Raw genomic sequence first — 20827 nt, 5'->3', positions numbered from 1 at the left:
TTCTTCCCCTTCATCTGTCCTTCTCCTTCATCTGTCCTTCCCCTTTATCAGTCTTTCCCCTTTATCAGTTCTTCCCCTTCATCTGTCCTTCTCCTTCATCTGTCCTTCCCCTTTATCAGTCCTTCTCCTTTATCAGTCCTTCCCCTTCATCTGTCCTTCCCCTTCATCTGTTCTTCCCCTTTATCAGTCCTTCCCCTTTATCAGTTCTTCCCCTCATCTGTCCTTCCCCTTTATCTGTCCTTCCCCTTTATCTGTCCTTCCCCTTTATCTGTCCTTCCCCTTTATCTGTCCTTCCCCTTTATCTGTCCTTCCCCTTTCAGTCCTTACCCTTTATCAGTCCTTACCCTTTATCAGTCCTTACCCTTTATCAGTCCTTACCCTTTATCAGTCCTTACCCTTTATCAGTCCTTCCCCTTATCAGTTCTTCCCCTCATCTGTCCTTCCCCTTTATCTGTCCTTCCCCTTTATCTGTCCTTCCCCTTTATCTGTCCTTCCCCTTTATCTGTCCTTCCCCTTTATCTGTCCTTCCCCTTTATCTGTCCTTCCCCTTCATCTGTCCTTCCCCTTCATCAGTCCTTCCCCTTCATCAGTCCTTCCCCTTTATCTGTCCTTCCCCTTTATCTGTCCTTCCCCTTTATCTGTCCTTCCCCTTTATCTGTCCTTCCCCTTTATCTGTCCTTCCCCTTTATCAGTCCTTCCCCTTTATCAGTCCTTCCCCTTCTTCTGTCCTTCCCCTTCTTTTGTCCTTCCCCTTCATCTGTCCTTCCCCTTCTTCTGTCCTTCCCCTTCATCTGTCCTTCCCCTTTATCTGTCCTTCCCCTTTATCTGTCCTTCCCCTTTATCAGTCCTTCCCCTTTATCAGTCCTTCCCCTTCTTCTGTCCTTCCCCTTCTTTTGTCCTTCCCCTTCATCTGTCCTTCCCCTTCATCTGTCCTTCCCCTTTATCTGTCCTTCCCCTTCTTCTGTCCTTCCCCTTCTTTTGTCCTTCCCCTTCTTTTGTCCTTCCCCTTCATCTGTCCTTCCCCTTCATCTGTCCTTCCCCTTTATCAGTCCTTCCCCTTTATCAGTCCTTCCTTTTCTTCTGTCCTTCCCCTTCTTTTGTCCTTCCCCTTCATCTGTCCTTCCCCTTCTTCTGTCCTTCCCCTTTATCTGTCCTTCCCCTTCATCAGTCCTTCCCCTTTATCTGTCCTTCCCCTTTTTCAGTCCTTCCCCTTTATCAGTCCTTCCCCTTCTTCTGTCCTTCCCCTTCTTTTGTCCTTCCCCTTCTTTTGTCCTTCCCCTTCATCTGTCCTTCCCCTTCATCTGTCCTTCCCCTTCTTCTGTCCTTCCCCTTTATCTGTCCTTCCCCTTTTTCAGTCCTTCCCCTTTATCAGTCCTTCCCCTTCTTCTGTCCTTCCCCTTCTTCTGTCCTTCCCCTTCTTTTGTCCTTCCCCTTCATCTGTCCTTCCCCTTCTTCTGTCCTTCCCCTTTATCTGTCCTTCCCCTTCATCAGTCCTTCCCCTTTATCTGTCCTTCCCCTTTATCAGTCCTTCCCCTTTATCAGTCCTTCCCCTTCTTCTGTCCTTCCCCTTCTTTTGTCCTTCCCCTTCATCTGTCCTTCCCCTTCTTCTGTCCTTCCCCTTTATCTGTCCTTCCCCTTCATCAGTCCTTCCCCTTCATCAGTCCTTCCCCTTCATCAGTCCTTCTCCTTTATCAGTCCTTCCCCTTTATCAGTTCTTCCCCTTTATCAGTCCTTCCCCTTTATCAGTCCTTCCCCTTCATCTGTTCTTCCCCTTTATCTGTCCTTCCCCTTCATCAGTCCTTCCCCTTCATCTGTCCTTCCCCTTCATCTGTCCTTCCCCTTCATCAGTTCTTCCCCTTTATCAGTTCTTCCCCTTCATCTGTCCTTCTCCTTCATCTGTCCTTCCCCTTTATCAGTCCTTCCCCTTTATCAGTTCTTCCCCTTCATCTGTCCTTCTCCTTCATCTGTCCTTCCCCTTTATCAGTCCTTCCCCTTTATCAGTTCTTCCCCTTCATCTGTCCTTCTCCTTCATCTGTCCTTCCCCTTTATCAGTCATTCTCCTTTATCAGTCCTTCCCCTTCATCTGTCCTTCCCCTTCATCTGTCCTTCCCCTTTATCAGTCCTTCCCCTTTATCAGTTCTTCCCCTCATCTGTCCTTCCCCTTTATCTGTCCTTCCCCTTTATCTGTCCTTCCCCTTTATCTGTCCTTCCCCTTTATCTGTCCTTCCCCTTTATCTGTCCTTCCCCTTTATCTGTCCTTCCCCTTTATCTGTCCTTCCCCTTCATCAGTTCTTCCCCTTTATCAGTCCTTCCCCTTCATCAGTCCTTCTCCTTTATCAGTCCTTCCCCTTTATCAGTTCTTCCCCTTTATCAGTTCTTCCCCTTCATCTGTCCTTCCCCTTCATCTGTCCTTCCCCTTTATCTGTCCTTCACCTTTATCTGTCCTTCCCCTTTATCTGTCCTTCCCCTTTATCTGTCCTTCCCCTTTATCAGTCCTTACCCTTTATCTGTCCTTCCCCTTTATCTGTCCTTCCCCTTTATCTGTCCTTCCCCTTTATCTGTCCTTCCCCTTTATCTGTCCTTCCCCTTCATCAGTTCTTCCCCTTCATCTGTCCTTCCCCTTCATCTGTCCTTCCTCTTCATCTGTCCTTCCCCTTTATCTGTCCTTCCCCTTTATCAGTCCTTCCCCTTCTTCTGTCCTTCCCCTTCTTCTGTCCTTCCCCTTCTTTTGTCCTTCCCCTTCTTCTGTCCTTCCCCTTCATCTGTCCTTCCCCTTTATCTGTCCTTCCCCTTTATCTGTCCTTCCCCTTTATCTGTCCTTCCCCTTCATCAGTTCTTCCCCTTCATCTGTCCTTCCCCTTCATCTGTCCTTCCTCTTCATCTGTCCTTCCCCTTTATCTGTCCTTCCCCTTTATCAGTCCTTCCCCTTCTTCTGTCCTTCCCCTTCTTCTGTCCTTCCCCTTCTTTTGTCCTTCCCCTTCATCTGTCCTTCCCCTTCATCTGTCCTTCCCCTTTATCTGTCCTTCCCCTTTATCAGTCCTTCCCCTTTATCAGTCCTTCCGCTTCTTCTGTCCTTCCCCTTCTTTTGTCCTTCCCCTTCATCTGTCCTTCCCCTTCATCTGTCCTTCCCCTTTATCAGTCCTTCCCCTTTATCAGTCCTTCCGCTTCTTCTGTCCTTCCCCTTCATCAGTCCTTCCCCTTCATCTGTCCTTCCCCTTCATCTGTCCTTCCCCTTTATCAGTCCTTCCCCTTCATCAGTCCTTCCCCTTCATCAGTTCTTCCCCTTTATCTGTCCTTCCCCTTCATCTGTCCTTCCCCTTTATCAGTCCTTCCCCTTCATCAGTTCTTCCCCTTTATCAGTCCTTCCCCTTCATCAGTCCTTCCCCTTTATCAGTCCTTCCCCTTCATCAGTCCTTCCCCTTCATCAGTCCTTCCCCTTCATCAGTCCTTCCCCTTCATCAGTCCTTCCCCTTCATCAGTCCTTCCCCTTCATCAGTCCTTCCCCTTCATCAGTCCTTCCCCTTTATCAGTTCTTCCCCTTCATCTGTCCTTCTCCTTCATCTGTCCTTCCCCTTTATCAGTCCTTCCCCTTTATCAGTCCTTCCCCTTTATCTGTCCTTCCCCTTTATCTGTCCTTCCCCTTTATCTGTCCTTCCCCTTTATCTGTCCTTCCCCTTTATCAGTCCTTACCCTTTATCAGTCCTTACCCTTTATCAGTCCTTCCCCTTCTTCTGTCCTTCCCCTTCTTCTGTCCTTCCCCTTCTTCTGTCCTTCCCCTTCATCTGTCCTTCCCCTTCATCAGTCCTTCCCCTTCATCTGTCCTTCCCCTTTATCTGTCCTTCCCCTTTATCTGTCCTTCCCCTTTATCTGTCCTTCCCCTTTATCAGTCCTTCCCTTTTATCAGTCCTTCCCCTTCTTCTGTCCTTCCCCTTCTTTTGTCCTTCCCCTTCATCTGTCCTTCCCCTTCTTCTGTCCTTCCCCTTCATCTGTCCTTCCCCTTTATCTGTCCTTCCCCTTTATCAGTCCTTCCCCTTCATCTGTCCTTCCCCTTTATCTGTCCTTCCCCTTCATCAGTCCTTCCCCTTCATCTGTCCTTCCCCTTTATCTGTCCTTCCCCTTTATCTGTCCTTCCCCTTTATCTGTCCTTCCCCTTTATCAGTCCTTCCCCTTCATCTGTCCTTCCCCTTTATCTGTCCTTCCCCTTCATCAGTCCTTCCCCTTCATCTGTCCTTCCCCTTCATCTGTCCTTCCCCTTTATCAGTTCTTCCCCTTTATCAGTCCTTCCCCTTTATCAGTCCTTCCCCTTCATCTGTCCTTCCCCTTTATCTGTCCTTCCCCTTCATCAGTCCTTCCCCTTCATCAGTCCTTCCCCTTTATCAGTCCTTCCGCTTCTTCTGTCCTTCCCCTTCTTTTGTCCTTCCCCTTCATCTGTCCTTCCCCTTCTTCTGTCCTTCCCCTTTATCTGTCCTTCCCCTTCATCAGTCCTTCCCCTTTATCTGTCCTTCCCCTTTATCAGTCCTTCCCCTTTATCAGTCCTTCCCCTTCTTCTGTCCTTCCCCTTCTTTTGTCCTTCCCCTTCATCTGTCCTTCCCCTTCTTCTGTCCTTCCCCTTTATCTGTCCTTCCCCTTTATCTGTCCTTCCCCTTCATCAGTCCTTCTCCTTTATCAGTCCTTCCCCTTTATCAGTTCTTCCCCTTTATCAGTCCTTCCCCTTTATCAGTCCTTCCCCTTTATCAGTCCTTCCCCTTTATCAGTTCTTCCCCTTTATCAGTCCTTCCCCTTTATCAGTCCTTCCCCTTCATCTGTCCTTCCCCTTTATCTGTCCTTCCCCTTCATCAGTCCTTCCCCTTCATCTGTCCTTCCCCTTTATCTGTCCTTCCCCTTTATCTGTCCTTCCCCTTTATCTGTCATTCCCCTTCATCAGTTCTTCCCCTTCATCAGTCCTTCCCCTTCATCAGTCCTTCCCCTTCATCAGTCCTTCCCCTTTATCAGTCCTTCCCCTTTATCAGTTCTTCCCCTTCATCTGTCCTTCTCCTTCATCTGTCCTTCCCCTTTATCAGTCCTTCCCCTTTATCAGTCCTTCCCCTTCATCTGTCCTTCCCCTTCATCTGTCCTTCCCCTTTATCAGTCCTTCCCCTTTATCAGTTCTTCCCCTTCATCTGTCCTTCTCCTTCATCTGTCCTTCCCCTTTATCAGTCCTTCCCCTTTATCAGTTCTTCCCCTTCATCTGTCCTTCTCCTTCATCTGTCCTTCCCCTTTATCAGTCCTTCTCCTTTATCAGTCCTTCCCCTTCATCTGTCCTTCCCCTTCATCTGTCCTTCCCCTTTATCAGTCCTTCCCCTTTATCAGTTCTTCCCCTCATCTGTCCTTCCCCTTTATCTGTCCTTCCCCTTTATCTGTCCTTCCCCTTTATCTGTCCTTCCCCTTTATCTGTCCTTCCCCTTTATCTGTCCTTCCCCTTTATCTGTCCTTCCCCTTTCAGTCCTTACCCTTTATCAGTCCTTCCCCTTCTTCTGTCCTTCCCCTTCTTTTGTCCTTCCCCTTCATCTGTCCTTCCCCTTCATCTGTCCTTCCCCTTTATCTGTCCTTCCCCTTCTTTTGTCCTTCCCCTTCATCAGTCCTTCCCCTTCTTCTGTCCTTCCCCTTCATCAGTCCTTCCCCTTTATCTGTTCTTCCCCTTCATCAGTCCTTCCCCTTTATCTGTCCTTCCCCTTCTTCTGTCCTTCCCCTTCTTCTGTCCTTCCCCTTTATCAGTCCTTCCCCTTTATCAGTCCTTCCCCTTTATCAGTCCTTACCCTTTATCAGTCCTTCCCCTTATCAGTTCTTCCCCTCATCTGTCCTTCCCCTTTATCAGTCCTTACCCTTTATCAGTCCTTACCCTTTATCAGTCCTTACCCTTTATCAGTCCTTCCCCTTATCAGTTCTTCCCCTCATCTGTCCTTCCCCTTTATCTGTCCTTCCCCTTTATCTGTCCTTCCCCTTTATCTGTCCTTCCCCTTTATCTGTCCTTCCCCTTTATCTGTCCTTCCCCTTTATCTGTCCTTCCCCTTTATCAGTCCTTCCCCTTTATCAGTCCTTCCCCTTCTTCTGTCCTTCCCCTTCTTCTGTCCTTCCCCTTCATCTGTCCTTCCCCTTCATCAGTCCTTCCTCTTCATCAGTCCTTCCCCTTTATCTGTCCTTCCCCTTTATCTGTCCTTCCCCTTTATCTGTCCTTCCCCTTTATCTGTCCTTCCCCTTTATCAGTCCTTCCCCTTTATCAGTCCTTCCCCTTCTTCTGTCCTTCCCCTTCTTTTGTCCTTCCCCTTCATCTGTCCTTCCCCTTCTTCTGTCCTTCCCCTTCATCTGTCCTTCCCCTTTATCTGTCCTTCCCCTTTATCTGTCCTTCCCCTTTATCAGTCCTTCCCCTTTATCAGTCCTTCCCCTTCTTCTGTCCTTCCCCTTCTTTTGTCCTTCCCCTTCATCTGTCCTTCCCCTTCATCTGTCCTTCCCCTTTATCTGTCCTTCCCCTTTATCTGTCCTTCCCCTTTATCAGTCCTTCCCCTTTATCAGTCCTTCCCCTTCTTCTGTCCTTCCCCTTCTTTTGTCCTTCCCCTTCATCTGTCCTTCCCCTTCTTCTGTCCTTCCCCTTTATCTGTCCTTCCCCTTCATCAGTCCTTCCCCTTTATCTGTCCTTCCCCTTTTTCAGTCCTTCCCCTTCTTCTGTCCTTCCCCTTCTTTTGTCCTTCCCCTTCATCTGTCCTTCCCCTTCTTCTGTCCTTCCCCTTTATCTGTCCTTCCCCTTTATCAGTCCTTCCCCTTTATCAGTCCTTCCCCTTCTTCTGTCCTTCCCCTTCTTTTGTCCTTCCCCTTCATCTGTCCTTCCCCTTCATCTGTCCTTCCCCTTTATCTGTCCTTCCCCTTTATCTGTCCTTCCCCTTTATCAGTCCTTCCCCTTTATCAGTCCTTCCCCTTCTTCTGTCCTTCCCCTTCTTTTGTCCTTCCCCTTCATCTGTCCTTCCCCTTCTTCTGTCCTTCCCCTTTATCTGTCCTTCCCCTTCATCAGTCCTTCCCCTTTATCTGTCCTTCCCCTTTATCAGTCCTTCCCCTTCTTCTGTCCTTCCCCTTCTTTTGTCCTTCCCCTTCATCTGTCCTTCCCCTTCTTCTGTCCTTCCCCTTTATCTGTCCTTCCCCTTCATCAGTCCTTCCCCTTTATCTGTCCTTCCCCTTTATCAGTCCTTCCCCTTTATCAGTCCTTCCCCTTCTTCTGTCCTTCCCCTTCTTTTGTCCTTCCCCTTCATCTGTCCTTCCCCTTCTTCTGTCCTTCCCCTTTATCTGTCCTTCCCCTTTATCAGTTCTTCCCCTCATCTGTCCTTCCCCTTTATCTGTCCTTCCCCTTTATCTGTCCTTCCCCTTTATCTGTCCTTCCCCTTTATCTGTCCTTCCCCTTTATCTGTCCTTCCCCTTTATCTGTCCTTCCCCTTTATCAGTCCTTCCCCTTCATCTGTCCTTCCCCTTCATCTGTCCTTCCCCTTTATCAGTCCTTCCCCTTTATCAGTTCTTCCCCTCATCTGTCCTTCCCCTTTATCTGTCCTTCCCCTTTATCTGTCCTTCCCCTTTATCTGTCCTTCCCCTTTATCTGTCCTTCCCCTTTATCTGTCCTTCCCCTTTATCTGTCCTTCCCCTTTATCTGTCCTTCCCCTTTATCAGTCCTTCCCCTTTATCAGTCCTTCCCCTTCTTCTGTCCTTCCCCTTCTTCTGTCCTTCCCCTTCTTCTGTCCTTCCCCTTCTTCTGTCCTTCCCCTTCTTCTGTCCTTCCCCTTTATCAGTCCTTCCCCTTTATCAGTCCTTCCCCTTCTTCTGTCCTTCCCCTTCTTTTGTCCTTCCCCTTCATCTGTCCTTCCCCTTCATCTGTCCTTCCCCTTTATCTGTCCTTCCCCTTCTTTTGTCCTTCCCCTTCATCAGTCCTTCCCCTTCTTCTGTCCTTCCCCTTCATCAGTCCTTCCCCTTTATCTGTTCTTCCCCTTCATCAGTCCTTCCCCTTTATCTGTCCTTCCCCTTCTTCTGTCCTTCCCCTTCTTCTGTCCTTCCCCTTTATCAGTCCTTCCCCTTTATCAGTCCTTCCCCTTTATCAGTCCTTACCCTTTATCAGTCCTTCCCCTTATCAGTTCTTCCCCTCATCTGTCCTTCCCCTTTATCAGTCCTTACCCTTTATCAGTCCTTACCCTTTATCAGTCCTTACCCTTTATCAGTCCTTCCCCTTATCAGTTCTTCCCCTCATCTGTCCTTCCCCTTTATCTGTCCTTCCCCTTTATCTGTCCTTCCCCTTTATCTGTCCTTCCCCTTTATCTGTCCTTCCCCTTTATCTGTCCTTCCCCTTTATCTGTCCTTCCCCTTTATCAGTCCTTCCCCTTTATCAGTCCTTCCCCTTCTTCTGTCCTTCCCCTTCTTCTGTCCTTCCCCTTCATCTGTCCTTCCCCTTCATCAGTCCTTCCTCTTCATCAGTCCTTCCCCTTTATCTGTCCTTCCCCTTTATCTGTCCTTCCCCTTTATCTGTCCTTCCCCTTCTTCTGTCCTTCCCCTTCTTTTGTCCTTCCCCTTCATCTGTCCTTCCCCTTCTTCTGTCCTTCCCCTTCATCTGTCCTTCCCCTTTATCTGTCCTTCCCCTTTATCTGTCCTTCCCCTTTATCAGTCCTTCCCCTTTATCAGTCCTTCCCCTTCTTCTGTCCTTCCCCTTCTTTTGTCCTTCCCCTTCATCTGTCCTTCCCCTTCATCTGTCCTTCCCCTTTATCTGTCCTTCCCCTTTATCTGTCCTTCCCCTTTTTCAGTCCTTCCCCTTTATCAGTCCTTCCCCTTCTTCTGTCCTTCCCCTTCTTTTGTCCTTCCCCTTCATCTGTCCTTCCCCTTCTTCTGTCCTTCCCCTTTATCTGTCCTTCCCCTTCATCAGTCCTTCCCCTTTATCTGTCCTTCCCCTTTATCAGTCCTTCCCCTTTATCAGTCCTTCCCCTTCTTCTGTCCTTCCCCTTCTTTTGTCCTTCCCCTTCATCTGTCCTTCCCCTTCTTCTGTCCTTCCCCTTTATCTGTCCTTCCCCTTTATCAGTTCTTCCCCTCATCTGTCCTTCCCCTTTATCTGTCCTTCCCCTTTATCTGTCCTTCCCCTTTATCTGTCCTTCCCCTTTATCTGTCCTTCCCCTTTATCTGTCCTTCCCCTTTATCTGTCCTTCCCCTTTATCAGTCCTTCCCCTTCATCTGTCCTTCCCCTTCATCTGTCCTTCCCCTTTATCAGTCCTTCCCCTTTATCAGTTCTTCCCCTCATCTGTCCTTCCCCTTTATCTGTCCTTCCCCTTTATCTGTCCTTCCCCTTCTTCTGTCCTTCCCCTTTATCTGTCCTTCCCCTTTATCAGTCCTTCCCCTTTATCTGTCCTTCCCCTTTATCAGTCCTTCCCCTTCTTCTGTCCTTCCCCTTTATCTGTCCTTCCCCTTTATCAGTCCTTCCCCTTTATCTGTCCTTCCCCTTTATCAGTCCTTCCCCTTCATCTGTCCTTCCCCTTTATCAGTCCTTCCCCTTTATCAGTCCTTCCCCTTTATCAGTTCTTCCCCTTTATCAGTCCTTCCCCTTCTTCTGTCCTTCCCCTTTATCGGTCCTTCCCCTTTATCTGTCCTTCCCCTTCATCTGTCCTTCCCCTTTATCAGTCCTTCCCCTTTATCAGTCCTTCCCCTTTATCAGTCCTTCCCCTTTATCTGTCCTTCCCCTTTATCTGTCCTTCCCCTTTATCAGTCCTTCCCCTTCATCTGTCCTTCCCCTTTATCAGTCCTTCCCCTTTATCTGTCCTTCCCCTTTATCAGTCCTTCCCCTTTATCAGTTCTTCCCCTTTATCAGTCCTTCCCCTTCTTCTGTCCTTCCCCTTTATCGGTCCTTCCCCTTTATCTGTCCTTCCCCTTTATCAGTCCTTCCCCTTTATCAGTCCTTCCCCTTTATCTGTCCTTCCCCTTTATCTGTCCTTCCCCTTTATCTGTCCTTCCCCTTTATCTGTCCTTCCCCTTTATCAGTCCTTCCCCTTCATCTGTCCTTCCCCTTTATCAGTCCTTCCCCTTTATCTGTCCTTCCCCTTTATCTGTCCTTCCCCTTTATCAGTCCTTCCCCTTCATCTGTCCTTCCCCTTTATCAGTCCTTCCCCTTTATCAGTCCTTCCCCTTTATCTGTCCTTCCCCTTTATCAGTCCTTCCCCTTCATCTGTCCTTCCCCTTTATCTGTCCTTCCCCTTTATCTGTCCTTCCCCTTTATCTGTCCTTCCCCTTTATCAGTTCTTCCCCTTCATCTGTCCTTCCCCTTTATCAGTTCTTCTTCTTCATCTGTCCTTCCCCTTTATCTGTCCTTCCCCTTTATCTGTCCTTCCCCTTTATCTGTCCTTCCCCTTTATCAGTTCTTCCCCTTCATCTGTCCTTCCCCTTTATCAGTCCTTCCCCTTTATCTGTCCTTCCCCTTTATCAGTCCTTCCCCTTCATCTGTCCTTCCCCTTTATCTGTCCTTCCCCTTTATCTGTCCTTCCCCTTTATCTGTCCTTCCCCTTTATCAGTTCTTCCCCTTCATCTGTCCTTCCCCTTTATCAGTCCTTCCCCTTTATCTGTCCTTCCCCTTTATCAGTCCTTCCCCTTCATCTGTCCTTCCCCTTTATCTGTCCTTCCCCTTTATCAGTCCTTCCCCTTTATCTGTCCTTCCCCTTTATCAGTCCTTCCCCTTCATCTGTCCTTCCCCTTTATCTGTCCTTCCCCTTTATCTGTCCTTCCCCTTTATCTGTCCTTCCCCTTTATCAGTTCTTCCCCTTCATCTGTCCTTCCCCTTTATCAGTTCTTCTTCTTCATCTGTCCTTCCCCTTTATCAGTTCTTCCCCTTCATCTGTCCTTCCCCTTTATCAGTTCTTCCCCTTTATCTGTCCTTCCCCTTTATCAGTCCTTCCCCTTCATCTGTCCTTCCCCTTTATCTGTCCTTCCCCTTTATCTGTCCTTCCCCTTTATCAGTTCTTCCCCTTCATCTGTCCTTCCCCTTTATCAGTTCTTCCCCTTCATCTGTCCTTCCCCTTTATCAGTCCTTCCCCTTCATCTGTCCTTCCCCTTTATCAGTTCTTCCCCTTTATCTGTCTTTCCCCTTTCAGTCCTTCCCCTTTTATCTGTCCTTCCCCTTTAGGCCGTGGCGTGGCTTTGTGGGGCTGCATCGTGGCTTTGAGGGGCTGCGTCGTGGCTTTGTGGGGCTGCGTCTCACCACCTTACTCCCCTCCTCGCAGGTATGACAGCGCCTTCGAGATTTACACCAAGTCCGAGAGACTCTATCTGTTTGCTGCAGAGACCGCGGAGGAAGCCGGAGAATGGGTCAAGTCCATCACTAAGGTAGCCATCTCTTGCTGCATACATTTTCAGGGAAGCTTCCCCTTTAAGGCTTTTTAGGGAATTGCTTAAATAGTAACTACCCCACAAAAACACCCCGCCCCATGATTGATTTATTTTATTTATTTGTATTAATTTTTTTAGTGTTTTCTGCCTCTGAAGGCCGAGGAGCTTCTAAGTTATGATTTTGACCGGATCGGGCAGCTGCAGTTTAAAGTAGGGAGGAGCCTGGAGCGGTCGCGGGTGGGCTGGTTCTCCCTCTGTAAGACCTATCTGTACACCTACATGGAGGACGGCGAGACCGTGGAGGTCACTAACCTAAAGAAGCTCTCCGAGCTGTGTATGTTGGGGTAACATGGCGGCACACCCAGAAAAGTGCCAATAGGTTGTATACTGAGTGCAGGTGACAGGTGAGGTGGTCGGTGACGGGTGAGGAGGTTGGTGACAGGTGAGGCGGTTGGTGCAGGTGGGGCGGTTGGTGACGGTGAGGCAGTTGGTGCAGGTGAGGTTGTTGGTGACAGGTGAGGTGGTTGGTGACAGGTGAGGTTGTTGGTGCAGGTGAGGTGGTTGGTGACAGGTGAGGCGGTTGGTGACAGGTGAGGCGGTTGGTGCAGGTGAAGCGGTTGGTGCAGGTGAGGCGGTTGGTGACGGTGAGGCGGTTGGTGCAGGTGAGGCTGTTGGTGACAGGTGAGGTGGTTGGTGACAGGTGAGGTGGTTGGTGACAGGTGAGGCGGTTGGTGACAGGTGAGGCGGTTGGTGACAGGTGAGGCGGTTGGTGACAGGTGAGGCGGTTGGTGACAGGTGAGGCGGTTGGTGACAGGTGAGGCGGTTGGTGACAGGTGAGGCGGTTGGTGACAGGTGAGGCGGTTGGTGACAGGTGAGGTGGTTGGTGACAGGTGAGGTTGTTGGTGCAGGTGAGGTGGTTGGTGACAGGTGAGGCGGTTGGTGACGGCGAGGTGGTTGGTGCAGATGAGGCGGTTGGTGACGGTGAGGCGGTTGTGCAGGTGAGGCGTTTGGTGACAGGTGAGGTGGTTGGTGCAGGTGAGGCGGTTGGTGCAAGTGAGGAGGTTGGTGCAGGTGAGGCGGTTGGTGACAGGTGAGGTGGTTGGTGCAGGTGAGGCGGTTGGTGACAGTATATACAGTCCCACAATGCACCAGTGAATCTATGTAAACTGTATACAGATAGATTTGCCGTCGCAGGATGACAGGAAGAGTTGTCAGAGGGAGAAGCACGAAGTGCACACAAGAAGTATGTGAGTTTTCTGGGATTTTGGACCCGTGGAAGCTTATATGGAGGACGGCGCAGGAGGTCAGGTTGTTCTGATTAGCAGCGTTCATTATTAATGTTGGTTCCTTGGTCTTTGCAGCCACTAAAGATAAAGACCTGGTCTTGGTGGAGCGGGGGAGGTAGGTGTCCGCGGGTCCCAGTGTGGAGAAGGCGCCGCTCGTCTCCTGCCGTCCCCCATTAATCTTCTGCACATTCTCCCCCGTAGGACCACCTACATCCTGGCAGAGCGGAAGCTGGACTTCTCCGGCTGGACCGCCGCCATCCACAAGGCGAGCAGCACCACCGGCAGCACTCTGTCCGACCAGCAGCTGACGGACGCCGACGTCCCCTGCATCGTGGAGAAATGCATCCACCACATCTCAAGTTTTGGTAAATGTGACCGGTTACAGGCGATGGCGGGGACTCCTGTGGTCGTCAGGTTTGGGAGGTCCGCTCGGTGGGGCTGCACATTATATTGGAGTGGCCGCCATTAGCATACATAATGAACTGACCTGTAAGGTTTCTGACCTCATCCTGTGGTCGCTCCTCAGGGGTGGGATCTGAAGGGATCTACAGGAAGAGTGGGCAGAACTCCAAGATCACCAGTCTGCTGGATGCGCTGAAGAAGGACGCGCGCAGCGTGGTGCTGAAGGAGGATGAGCATGTGGACAACGTGACGGACGCCCTCAAGAGGTTCTTCAGAGGCGTCGGGGAGGGATTGTTCGCAGAGCATTGTTTGCAGTGGCTGCATGTCACAGGTGAGGGTCACTAAAAGAAGAAGTGACCACCGCTGCGACTCTGCCCCCAGTGGACAAGAAGGAAACGGTTATGCTCCATGTCTCGTCTCCTCCAGGTATAGAAGCTGAAAACGAGAGAATCCGCAGGTACCAGGAGCTGCTGGAGATGCTGCCGCCCGTCAACCGTGCGACACTGAAAGCCTTAATTGGCCACCTGTATTGGTGAGTGTGGTGGTGACGTGTCCCGATGTGATCAGTGATGTCTCGCGCGCTGGCTGATTTGTACTCGGGCTGTCCCGCGCGCTCTGGTCTGTCCCGCGCGCTCTGGTCTGTCCCGCGCGCTCTGGTCTGTCCCGCGCGCTCTGGTCTGTCCCGCGGGCTCTGGTCTGTCCCGCGGGCTCTGGTCTGTCGCACGGGCTCTGGTCTGTCGCGCGGGCTCTGGTCTGTCGCGCGGGCTCTGGTCTGTCGCGCGGACTCTGGTCTGTCCCGCGCGTTCTGGTCTGTCCCGCGCGCTCTGGTCTGTCCCGCGCGCTCTGGTCTGTCGCGCGGGCTCTGGTCTGTCGCGCGGGCTCTGGTCTGTCGCGCGGGCTCTGGTCTGTCCCGCGGGCTCTGGTCTGTCGCGCGGGCTCTGGTCTGTCCCGCGGGCTCTGGTCTGTCGCGCGGGCTCTGGTCTGTCTCGCGGGCTCTGGTCTGTCGCGCGGGCTCTGGTCTGTCCCCCTGTCACGTCTCTTTCTTGCAGCATCCAGCACTTCTCCGACATCAATCAGATGAACGTTCACAACTTGGCCATTGTGTTTGGCCCCACGCTCTTCCAGACAGACGGACAGAACTACAAGCCGGGCCGGGTGGTGGAGGACCTGATCAACTTCTTCATGCCCATATTCGGTGTATGTATAAAGGGTTAAAGGGAATCTGTCAGGGGGATTGATCCTCCTGAGTCGTCTATATGGGCATGTAGGTCACAGAAAGCTGAAGACAATTGATAGCTGATATCTTATTTCAGAGAAATCCACATTTTTCTTAATATGTAATTGAGCTGTTAAGATCTATGGGCCGGACATAGATCTCCTGAGACTCCACCTCCAGAGCTTATTATAAATGACAGGAGGAGTTAATGCATTGGTGCCAATATAGTCAGAGAGCGTCGCACCAGGCACCAACATAGCTCCCAGGTGACTTGATTGTCCCAACCTGGGTTTTCCAAATATCTTTGAGGGTTCAGTGATGTTCAATGGAGAAGATCTGTATTCCTTCAGTTGGCGCCCTGGTTCCTTGGCTACTGGCCTGTAGACTCTCTCTCGAGAAGGAGACAGGTCCCTTTTATACCCACAGCTGTCAGTCTGCGTCTTTGTGCTCCAATGGTTGTAGAATAATAAGCTGCCGGGACTGATACATACAAGTCAACCTACAACGATTCAATGTACAGGCTCTTATGAACGATGGCTCATGTCCCTTGCCTCCAAAATAATACATCTGTCATAATTAAGAATAAATGCTGTGTAGTCACAAGATGTTATGTTATGTCTTGCGGGTAGATGGGATGTTATTATGTCTGGGGTTAGAGGGGATGTTATTATGTCTGGGCGTACAGGGGATGTTATTATGTCTGGGGGTAGAGGGGATGTTATGTCTGGGGGTAGAGGGAATGTTATGTCTGGGGGTAGAGGGAATGTTATGTCTGGGGGTAGAGGGGATGTTATGTCTGGGGGTTGAGGTGTTGTTGTTATGTCTGGGGGTAAAGGGGATGTCATTATTTCTGGGGGTAGAGGGGATGTTGTTATGTCTGGGAGTAGAGGGGATGTTATTATGTCTGGAGGTAGAGGGGATGTTGTTATGTCTGGGAGTAGAGGGGATGTTATGTCTGGGGGTAGAGGGGATGTTGTTATGTCTGGGAGTAGAGGGGATGTTATGTCTGGGGGTAGAGGGGATGTTGTTATGTCTGGGGGTAGAGGGGATGTTATGTCTGGAGGTAGAGGGGATGTTGTTATGTCTGGGAGTAGAGGGGATGTTATTATGTCTGGAGGTAGAGGGGATGTTATTATGTCTGGGGGTAGAGGGGATGTTATTATGTCTGGGAGTAGAGGGGATGTTATTATGTCTGGAGGTAGAGGGGATGTTATGTCTGGAGGTAGAGGGGATGTTATTATGTCTGAGAGTAGAGGGGATGTTATTATGTCTGGAGGTAGAGGGGATGTTGTTAAGTCTGGGGGTAGAGGGGATGTTATGTCTGAGGTAGAGGGGATGTTATGTCTGGGGGTAGAGGGGATGTTATTATGTCTGGAGGTAGAGGGGATGTTATTATGTCTGGAGGTAGAGGGGATGTTATTATGTCTGGGGGTAGAGGGGATGTTATTATGTCTGGGGGTAGAGGGGATGTTATTATGTCTGGAGGTAGAGGGGATGTTATTATGTCTGGGGGTAGAGGGGATGTTATGTCTGGAGGTAAAGGGGATGTTATTATGTCTGGGGTAGAGGGGATGTTGTTATGTCTGGGGGTAGAGGGGATATTATTCTGTCTGGGGTTAGAGGGGATGTTATGTCTGGAAGTAGAGGGCATGTTATTATTTCTGGGGGTAGAGGGGATGTTATTATGTCTGGGGTTAGAGGGGATGTTATTATGTCTAGAGGTAGAGGGGATGTTATGTCTGGGGGTAGAGGGGATGTTATGTCTGGGGGTAGAGGGAATGTTATGTCTGGGGGTAGAGGGGATGTTATATCTGGGGGTAGAGGGGATGTTATGTCTGGGGGTTGAGGTGTTGTTGTTATGTCTGGGGTAGAGGGGATGTCATTATTTCTGGGGGTAGAGGGGATGTTGTTATGTCTGGGAGTAGAGGGGATGTTATTATGTCTGGAGGTAGAGGGGATGTTATTATGTCTGGGAGTAGAGGGGATGTTATGTCTGGGGGTAGAGGGGATGTTATTATGTCTGGGGGTAGAGGGGATGTTGTTATGTCTGGGGGTAGAGGGGATGTTATTATGTCTGGAGATAGAGGGGATGTTATGTCTGGGGGTAGAGGGGATGTTATGTCTGGAGGTAGAGGGGATGTTATTATGTCTGGGGGTAGAGGGGTTGTTATGTCTGGAGGTAGAGGGGATGTTATTATGTCTGGGGGTAGAGGGGATGTTATGTCTGGGGGTAGAGGGGATGTTATGTCTGGAGGTAGAGGGGATGTTATGTCTGGAGGTAGAGGGGATGTTATTATGTCTGGGGGTAGAGGGGATGTTATGTCTGGAGGTAGAGGGGATGTTATGTCTGGAGGTAGAGGGGATGTTATTATGTCTGGGGGTAGAGGGGATGTTATGTCTGGGGGTAGAGGGGATGTTATGTCTGGAGGTAGAGGGGATGTTATGTCTGGAGGTAGAGGGGATGTTATTATGTCTGGGGGTAGAGGGGTTGTTATGTCTGGAGGTAGAGGGGATGTTATTATGTCTGGGGGTAGAGGGGATGTTATGTCTGGGGTAGAGGGGATGTTATTATGTCTGGGGTAGAGGGGATGTTATGTCTGGAGGTAGAGGGGATGTTATGTCTGGAGGTAGAGGGGATGTTATTATGTCTGGGGGTAGAGGGGTTGTTATGTCTGGAGGTAGTGGGGATGTTATTATGTCTGGGGTAGAGGGGATGTTATGTCTGGGGGTAGAGGGGATGTTATGTCTGGGGGTAGAGGGGATGTTATTATGTCTGGGGGTAGAGGGGATGTTATGTCTGGGGGTAGAGGGGATGTTATTATGTCTGGAGGTAGAGGGGATGTTATTATGTCTGGGGGTAGAGGGGTTGTTATGTCTGGAGGTAGAGGGGATGTTATTATGTCTGGGGGTAGAGGGGATGTTATGTCTGGGGGTAGAGGGGATGTTATGTCTGGGGTAGAGGGGATGTTATGTCTGGAGGTAGTGGGGATGTTATTATGTCTGGGGTAGAGGGGATGTTATTATGTCTGGGTGTAGAGGGGATGTTATTATGTCTGGGGTAGAGGGGATGTTATGTCTGGAGGTAGAGGGGATGTTATTATGTCTGGGGGTAGAGGGGTTGTTATGTCTGGAGGTAGTGGGGATGTTATTATGTCTGGGGTAGAGGGGATGTTATGTCTGGGGGTAGAGGGGTTGTTATGTCTGGGGGTAGAGGGGATGTTATTATGTCTGGGGGTAGAGGGGATGTTATGTCTGGGGGTAGAGGGGATGTTATTATGTCTGGAGGTAGAGGGGATGTTATTATGTCTGGGGGTAGAGGGGTTGTTATGTCTGGAGGTAGAGGGGATGTTATTATGTCTGGGGGTAGAGGGGATGTTATGTCTGGGGGTAGAGGGGATGTTATGTCTGGGGTAGAGGGGATGTTATGTCTGGAGGTAGTGGGGATGTTATTATGTCTGGGGTAGAGGGGATGTTATTATGTCTGGGTGTAGAGGGGATGTTATTATGTCTGGGGTAGAGGGGATGTTATGTCTGGAGGTAGAGGGGATGTTATTATGTCTGGGGGTAGAGGGGTTGTTATGTCTGGAGGTAGTGGGGATGTTATTATGTCTGGGGTAGAGGGGATGTTATGTCTGGGGGTAGAGGGGTTGTTATGTCTGGGGGTAGAGGGGATGTTATTATGTCTGGGGGTAGAGGGGATGTTATGTCTGGGGGTAGAGGGGATGTTATTATGTCTGGAGGTAGAGGGGATGTTATGTCTGGGTGTAGAGGGGATGTTATGTCTGGGGGTAGAGAGGATGTTATGTCTGGGAGTGGAGGGGATGTTATTATGTCTGGGGGTAGAGGGGATGTTATTATGTCTGGGGGTAGAGGGGATGTTATTATGTCTGGGTGTAGAGGGGATGTTATGTCGGGGTAGAGGGGATGTTATTATGTCTTTTATTATGGAAAATACATAAATCGTGATTTTTTTTTTCCTTTTTCTTTGCTTATTGTTCTGCTTGGGGTTGTCACTAGTGATGAGCGAGTGTACTCGCTTCTCGGGTTTTCCAGAGCACGCTCGGGTGGTCTCCGAGTATTTGTTAGTGTTCGGAGATTTCGTTTTCATCACCACAGCTGAATGATTTACAGCTACTGGCCAGCCTGAGTACATGTGGGGACTGCCTGGTTGCTAAATCATTCAGCAGCCGCTATGAAAACGAATTCTCCGAGCACTAACAATTACTCGGAGACCACCCGAGCGTGCTCTGGAAAACCCGAGTAACGAGCATACTCGCTCATCACTAGTTGTCACCTGCTGTCGTCACTTACTGAACTTTTTTGCATTTCTCCTTCTAGATGGACATTATGGAGATTCAGAAGCAGCTCGACATCACGACCACCATCATGAAAATGCGCAATGAAAACCAGATGGGACGGCGGGTGAGACCGCGGCAGATGCTACCGGACGCCAATTATTGTAATCCTGACATCACTACAGCATTATAATCATTACTTATTTCATCTCTTAGCAGGGACAACATTTTATCTGCACCGTCTTCCTGATGGAGAAGAAAGCTGAGTGTGAACACAGCGTCCAAGTAAGTATTCACCTCCAGAGCTGAGTAGTAAAGTGCGGGACACCGCTGACTGGTAGTGTGCGGGCCGACTATGGCTGGTAATGTATGAGACGACTATGGCTGGTAACGTATGGGACGCCACTGACTGGTAAGTACGGGACGCCACTGACTGGTAACGTACGGAATGCCGCTGACTGGTAGTGTACGGGCCGACTATGGCTGGTAATGTATGAGATGACTATGACTGGTAACGTATGGGATGCCACTGACTGGTAATGTACGGGCCGACTATGGCTGGGAATGTATGAGACGACTATGGCTGGTAACGTACGGGATGTCGCTGACTGGTAATATACGGGATGCCGCTGACTGATAATGTATGGGACGACTATGACTGGTATCGTACGAAATGCCGCTGACTGGTAATATACGGGATGCCGCTGACTGGTAATGTATCGGACGCCACTGACTGGTAACGTATGGGACGCCACTGACTGGTAACGTATGGGACGCCACTGACTGGTAACGTATGGGACGCCACTGGCTGGTAACGTACAGGATGCCGCTGTCGGGTAATGTGAGGGACGACTATGGCTGGTAACGTACTGGATGCTGTTGACTGGTAATGTGAGGGACGACTATGACTGGTAATGTACAGGATGCCGCTGACTGGTAATGTGAGTGACGACTATTGCTGGTAACATATGGGATGCCGCTGACGGGTAATGTGAGGGACGACTATGGCTGGTAATGTACAGGATGCTGCTGACTGGTAATGTGAGGGACGACTATGACTGGTAACATATGGGATGCCGCTGATGGGTAATGTGAGGGACGACTATGGCTGGTAATGTACGGGACACCGTTGACTGGTAATGTACAGGATGCTGCTGACTGGTAATGTGAGGGACGACTATGGCTGGTAACGTATGGGATGCCGCTGACGGGTAATGTGAGTGACGACTATGGCTGGTAATGTGCGGGACGCTGCTGGCTGGTAATGTGCGGGACGCTGCTGGCTGGTAATGTGCGGGATGCCGCTGGCTGGTAATGTGTGGGGCGTCGCTGGCTGGTAACGTACGGGACGCCGCTGGCTGGTAATGTGCGGGACGCCGCTGGCTGGTAATGTGCGGGACGCTGCTGGCTGGTAATGTACAGGATGCCGCTGGCTGGTAATGTGCGGGACGCCGCTGGCTGGTAATGTGCAGGATGCCGCTGACTGGTAATGTACGGGATGCCGCTGGCTGGTAATGTGCGGGACGCCGCTGGCTGGTAATGAGCAGGATGCCGCTTACTGGAAATGAGCAGGATGCCGCTTACTGGTAATGTACAGGATGCCGCTGACTGGTAATGTACGGGATTCCGCTGGCTGGTAATGTGCGGGACGCCGCTGGCTGGTAATGTGCAGGATGCCGCTGACAGGTAATGTACAGGATGCCGCTGACTGGTAATGTGCCGGACTACGCTGGCTGGTAATGTGTGGGATGCCGCTGACTGGTAATGTGCCAGACTCGGCTGGCTGGTAATGTGCGGGACGCTGCTGGCTGGTAATGTGTAGGACGCCACTGGCTGGTAATGTGCAGGATGCCGCTGGCTGGTAATGTGAGGGACGCCGCTGGCTGGTAATGTGTGGGACGCCGCTGGCTGGTAATGTGTAGGACGCCGCTGGCTGGTAATGTGCGGGACGCTGCTGGCTGGTAATGTACAGGATGCCACTGGCTGGTAATGTGCGGGAAGCCGCTGGCTGGTAATGTGCAGGATGCCGCTGACTGGTAATGTACAGGATGCCGCTGACTGGTAATGTACAGGATGCCGCTGGCTGGTAATGTGCGGGACGCCGCTGGCTGGTAATGTGTAGGACGCCGCTGGCTGGTAATGTGCGGGACGCCGCTGGCTGGTAATGTGTAGGACGCCACTGGCTGGTAATGTGCCGGACTCCGCTGGCTGGTAATGTGCGGGATGCCGCTGACTGTTAATGTGCAGGATGCCGCTGACTGGTA

At 50.5% G+C, this 20827-nt stretch overlaps 1 protein-coding gene across 6 annotated transcripts in view; it reads left to right on the top strand.

Moving 5' to 3' along the window:
- The window catches only part of ARAP1 (ArfGAP with RhoGAP domain, ankyrin repeat and PH domain 1), a 340068-nt gene that overhangs the window by 278847 nt on the left and 40394 nt on the right, over positions 1-20827 (top strand). For all 6 annotated transcript variants that reach the window (XM_069759494.1, XM_069759491.1, XM_069759495.1 and 3 more), the window contains exons 17-25: positions 11259-11361; positions 11503-11698; positions 12726-12765; positions 12852-13015; positions 13177-13383; positions 13479-13584; positions 14102-14249; positions 18607-18690; positions 18780-18848. In XM_069759494.1, coding sequence (XP_069615595.1) covers positions 11259-11361; positions 11503-11698; positions 12726-12765; positions 12852-13015; positions 13177-13383; positions 13479-13584; positions 14102-14249; positions 18607-18690; positions 18780-18848 — 1117 coding nt within the window. The remainder of the gene's footprint in view (positions 1-11258; positions 11362-11502; positions 11699-12725; positions 12766-12851; positions 13016-13176; positions 13384-13478; positions 13585-14101; positions 14250-18606; positions 18691-18779; positions 18849-20827) is intronic.

The sequence above is a fragment of the Ranitomeya imitator genome, chromosome 3, assembly GCF_032444005.1.
Source record: "Ranitomeya imitator isolate aRanImi1 chromosome 3, aRanImi1.pri, whole genome shotgun sequence".
Classification (NCBI taxonomy): domain Eukaryota; kingdom Metazoa; phylum Chordata; class Amphibia; order Anura; family Dendrobatidae; genus Ranitomeya; species Ranitomeya imitator.
Note: the sequence above shows the minus strand (reverse complement) of the source record. Positions and strands in the feature narration are given on the sequence as shown.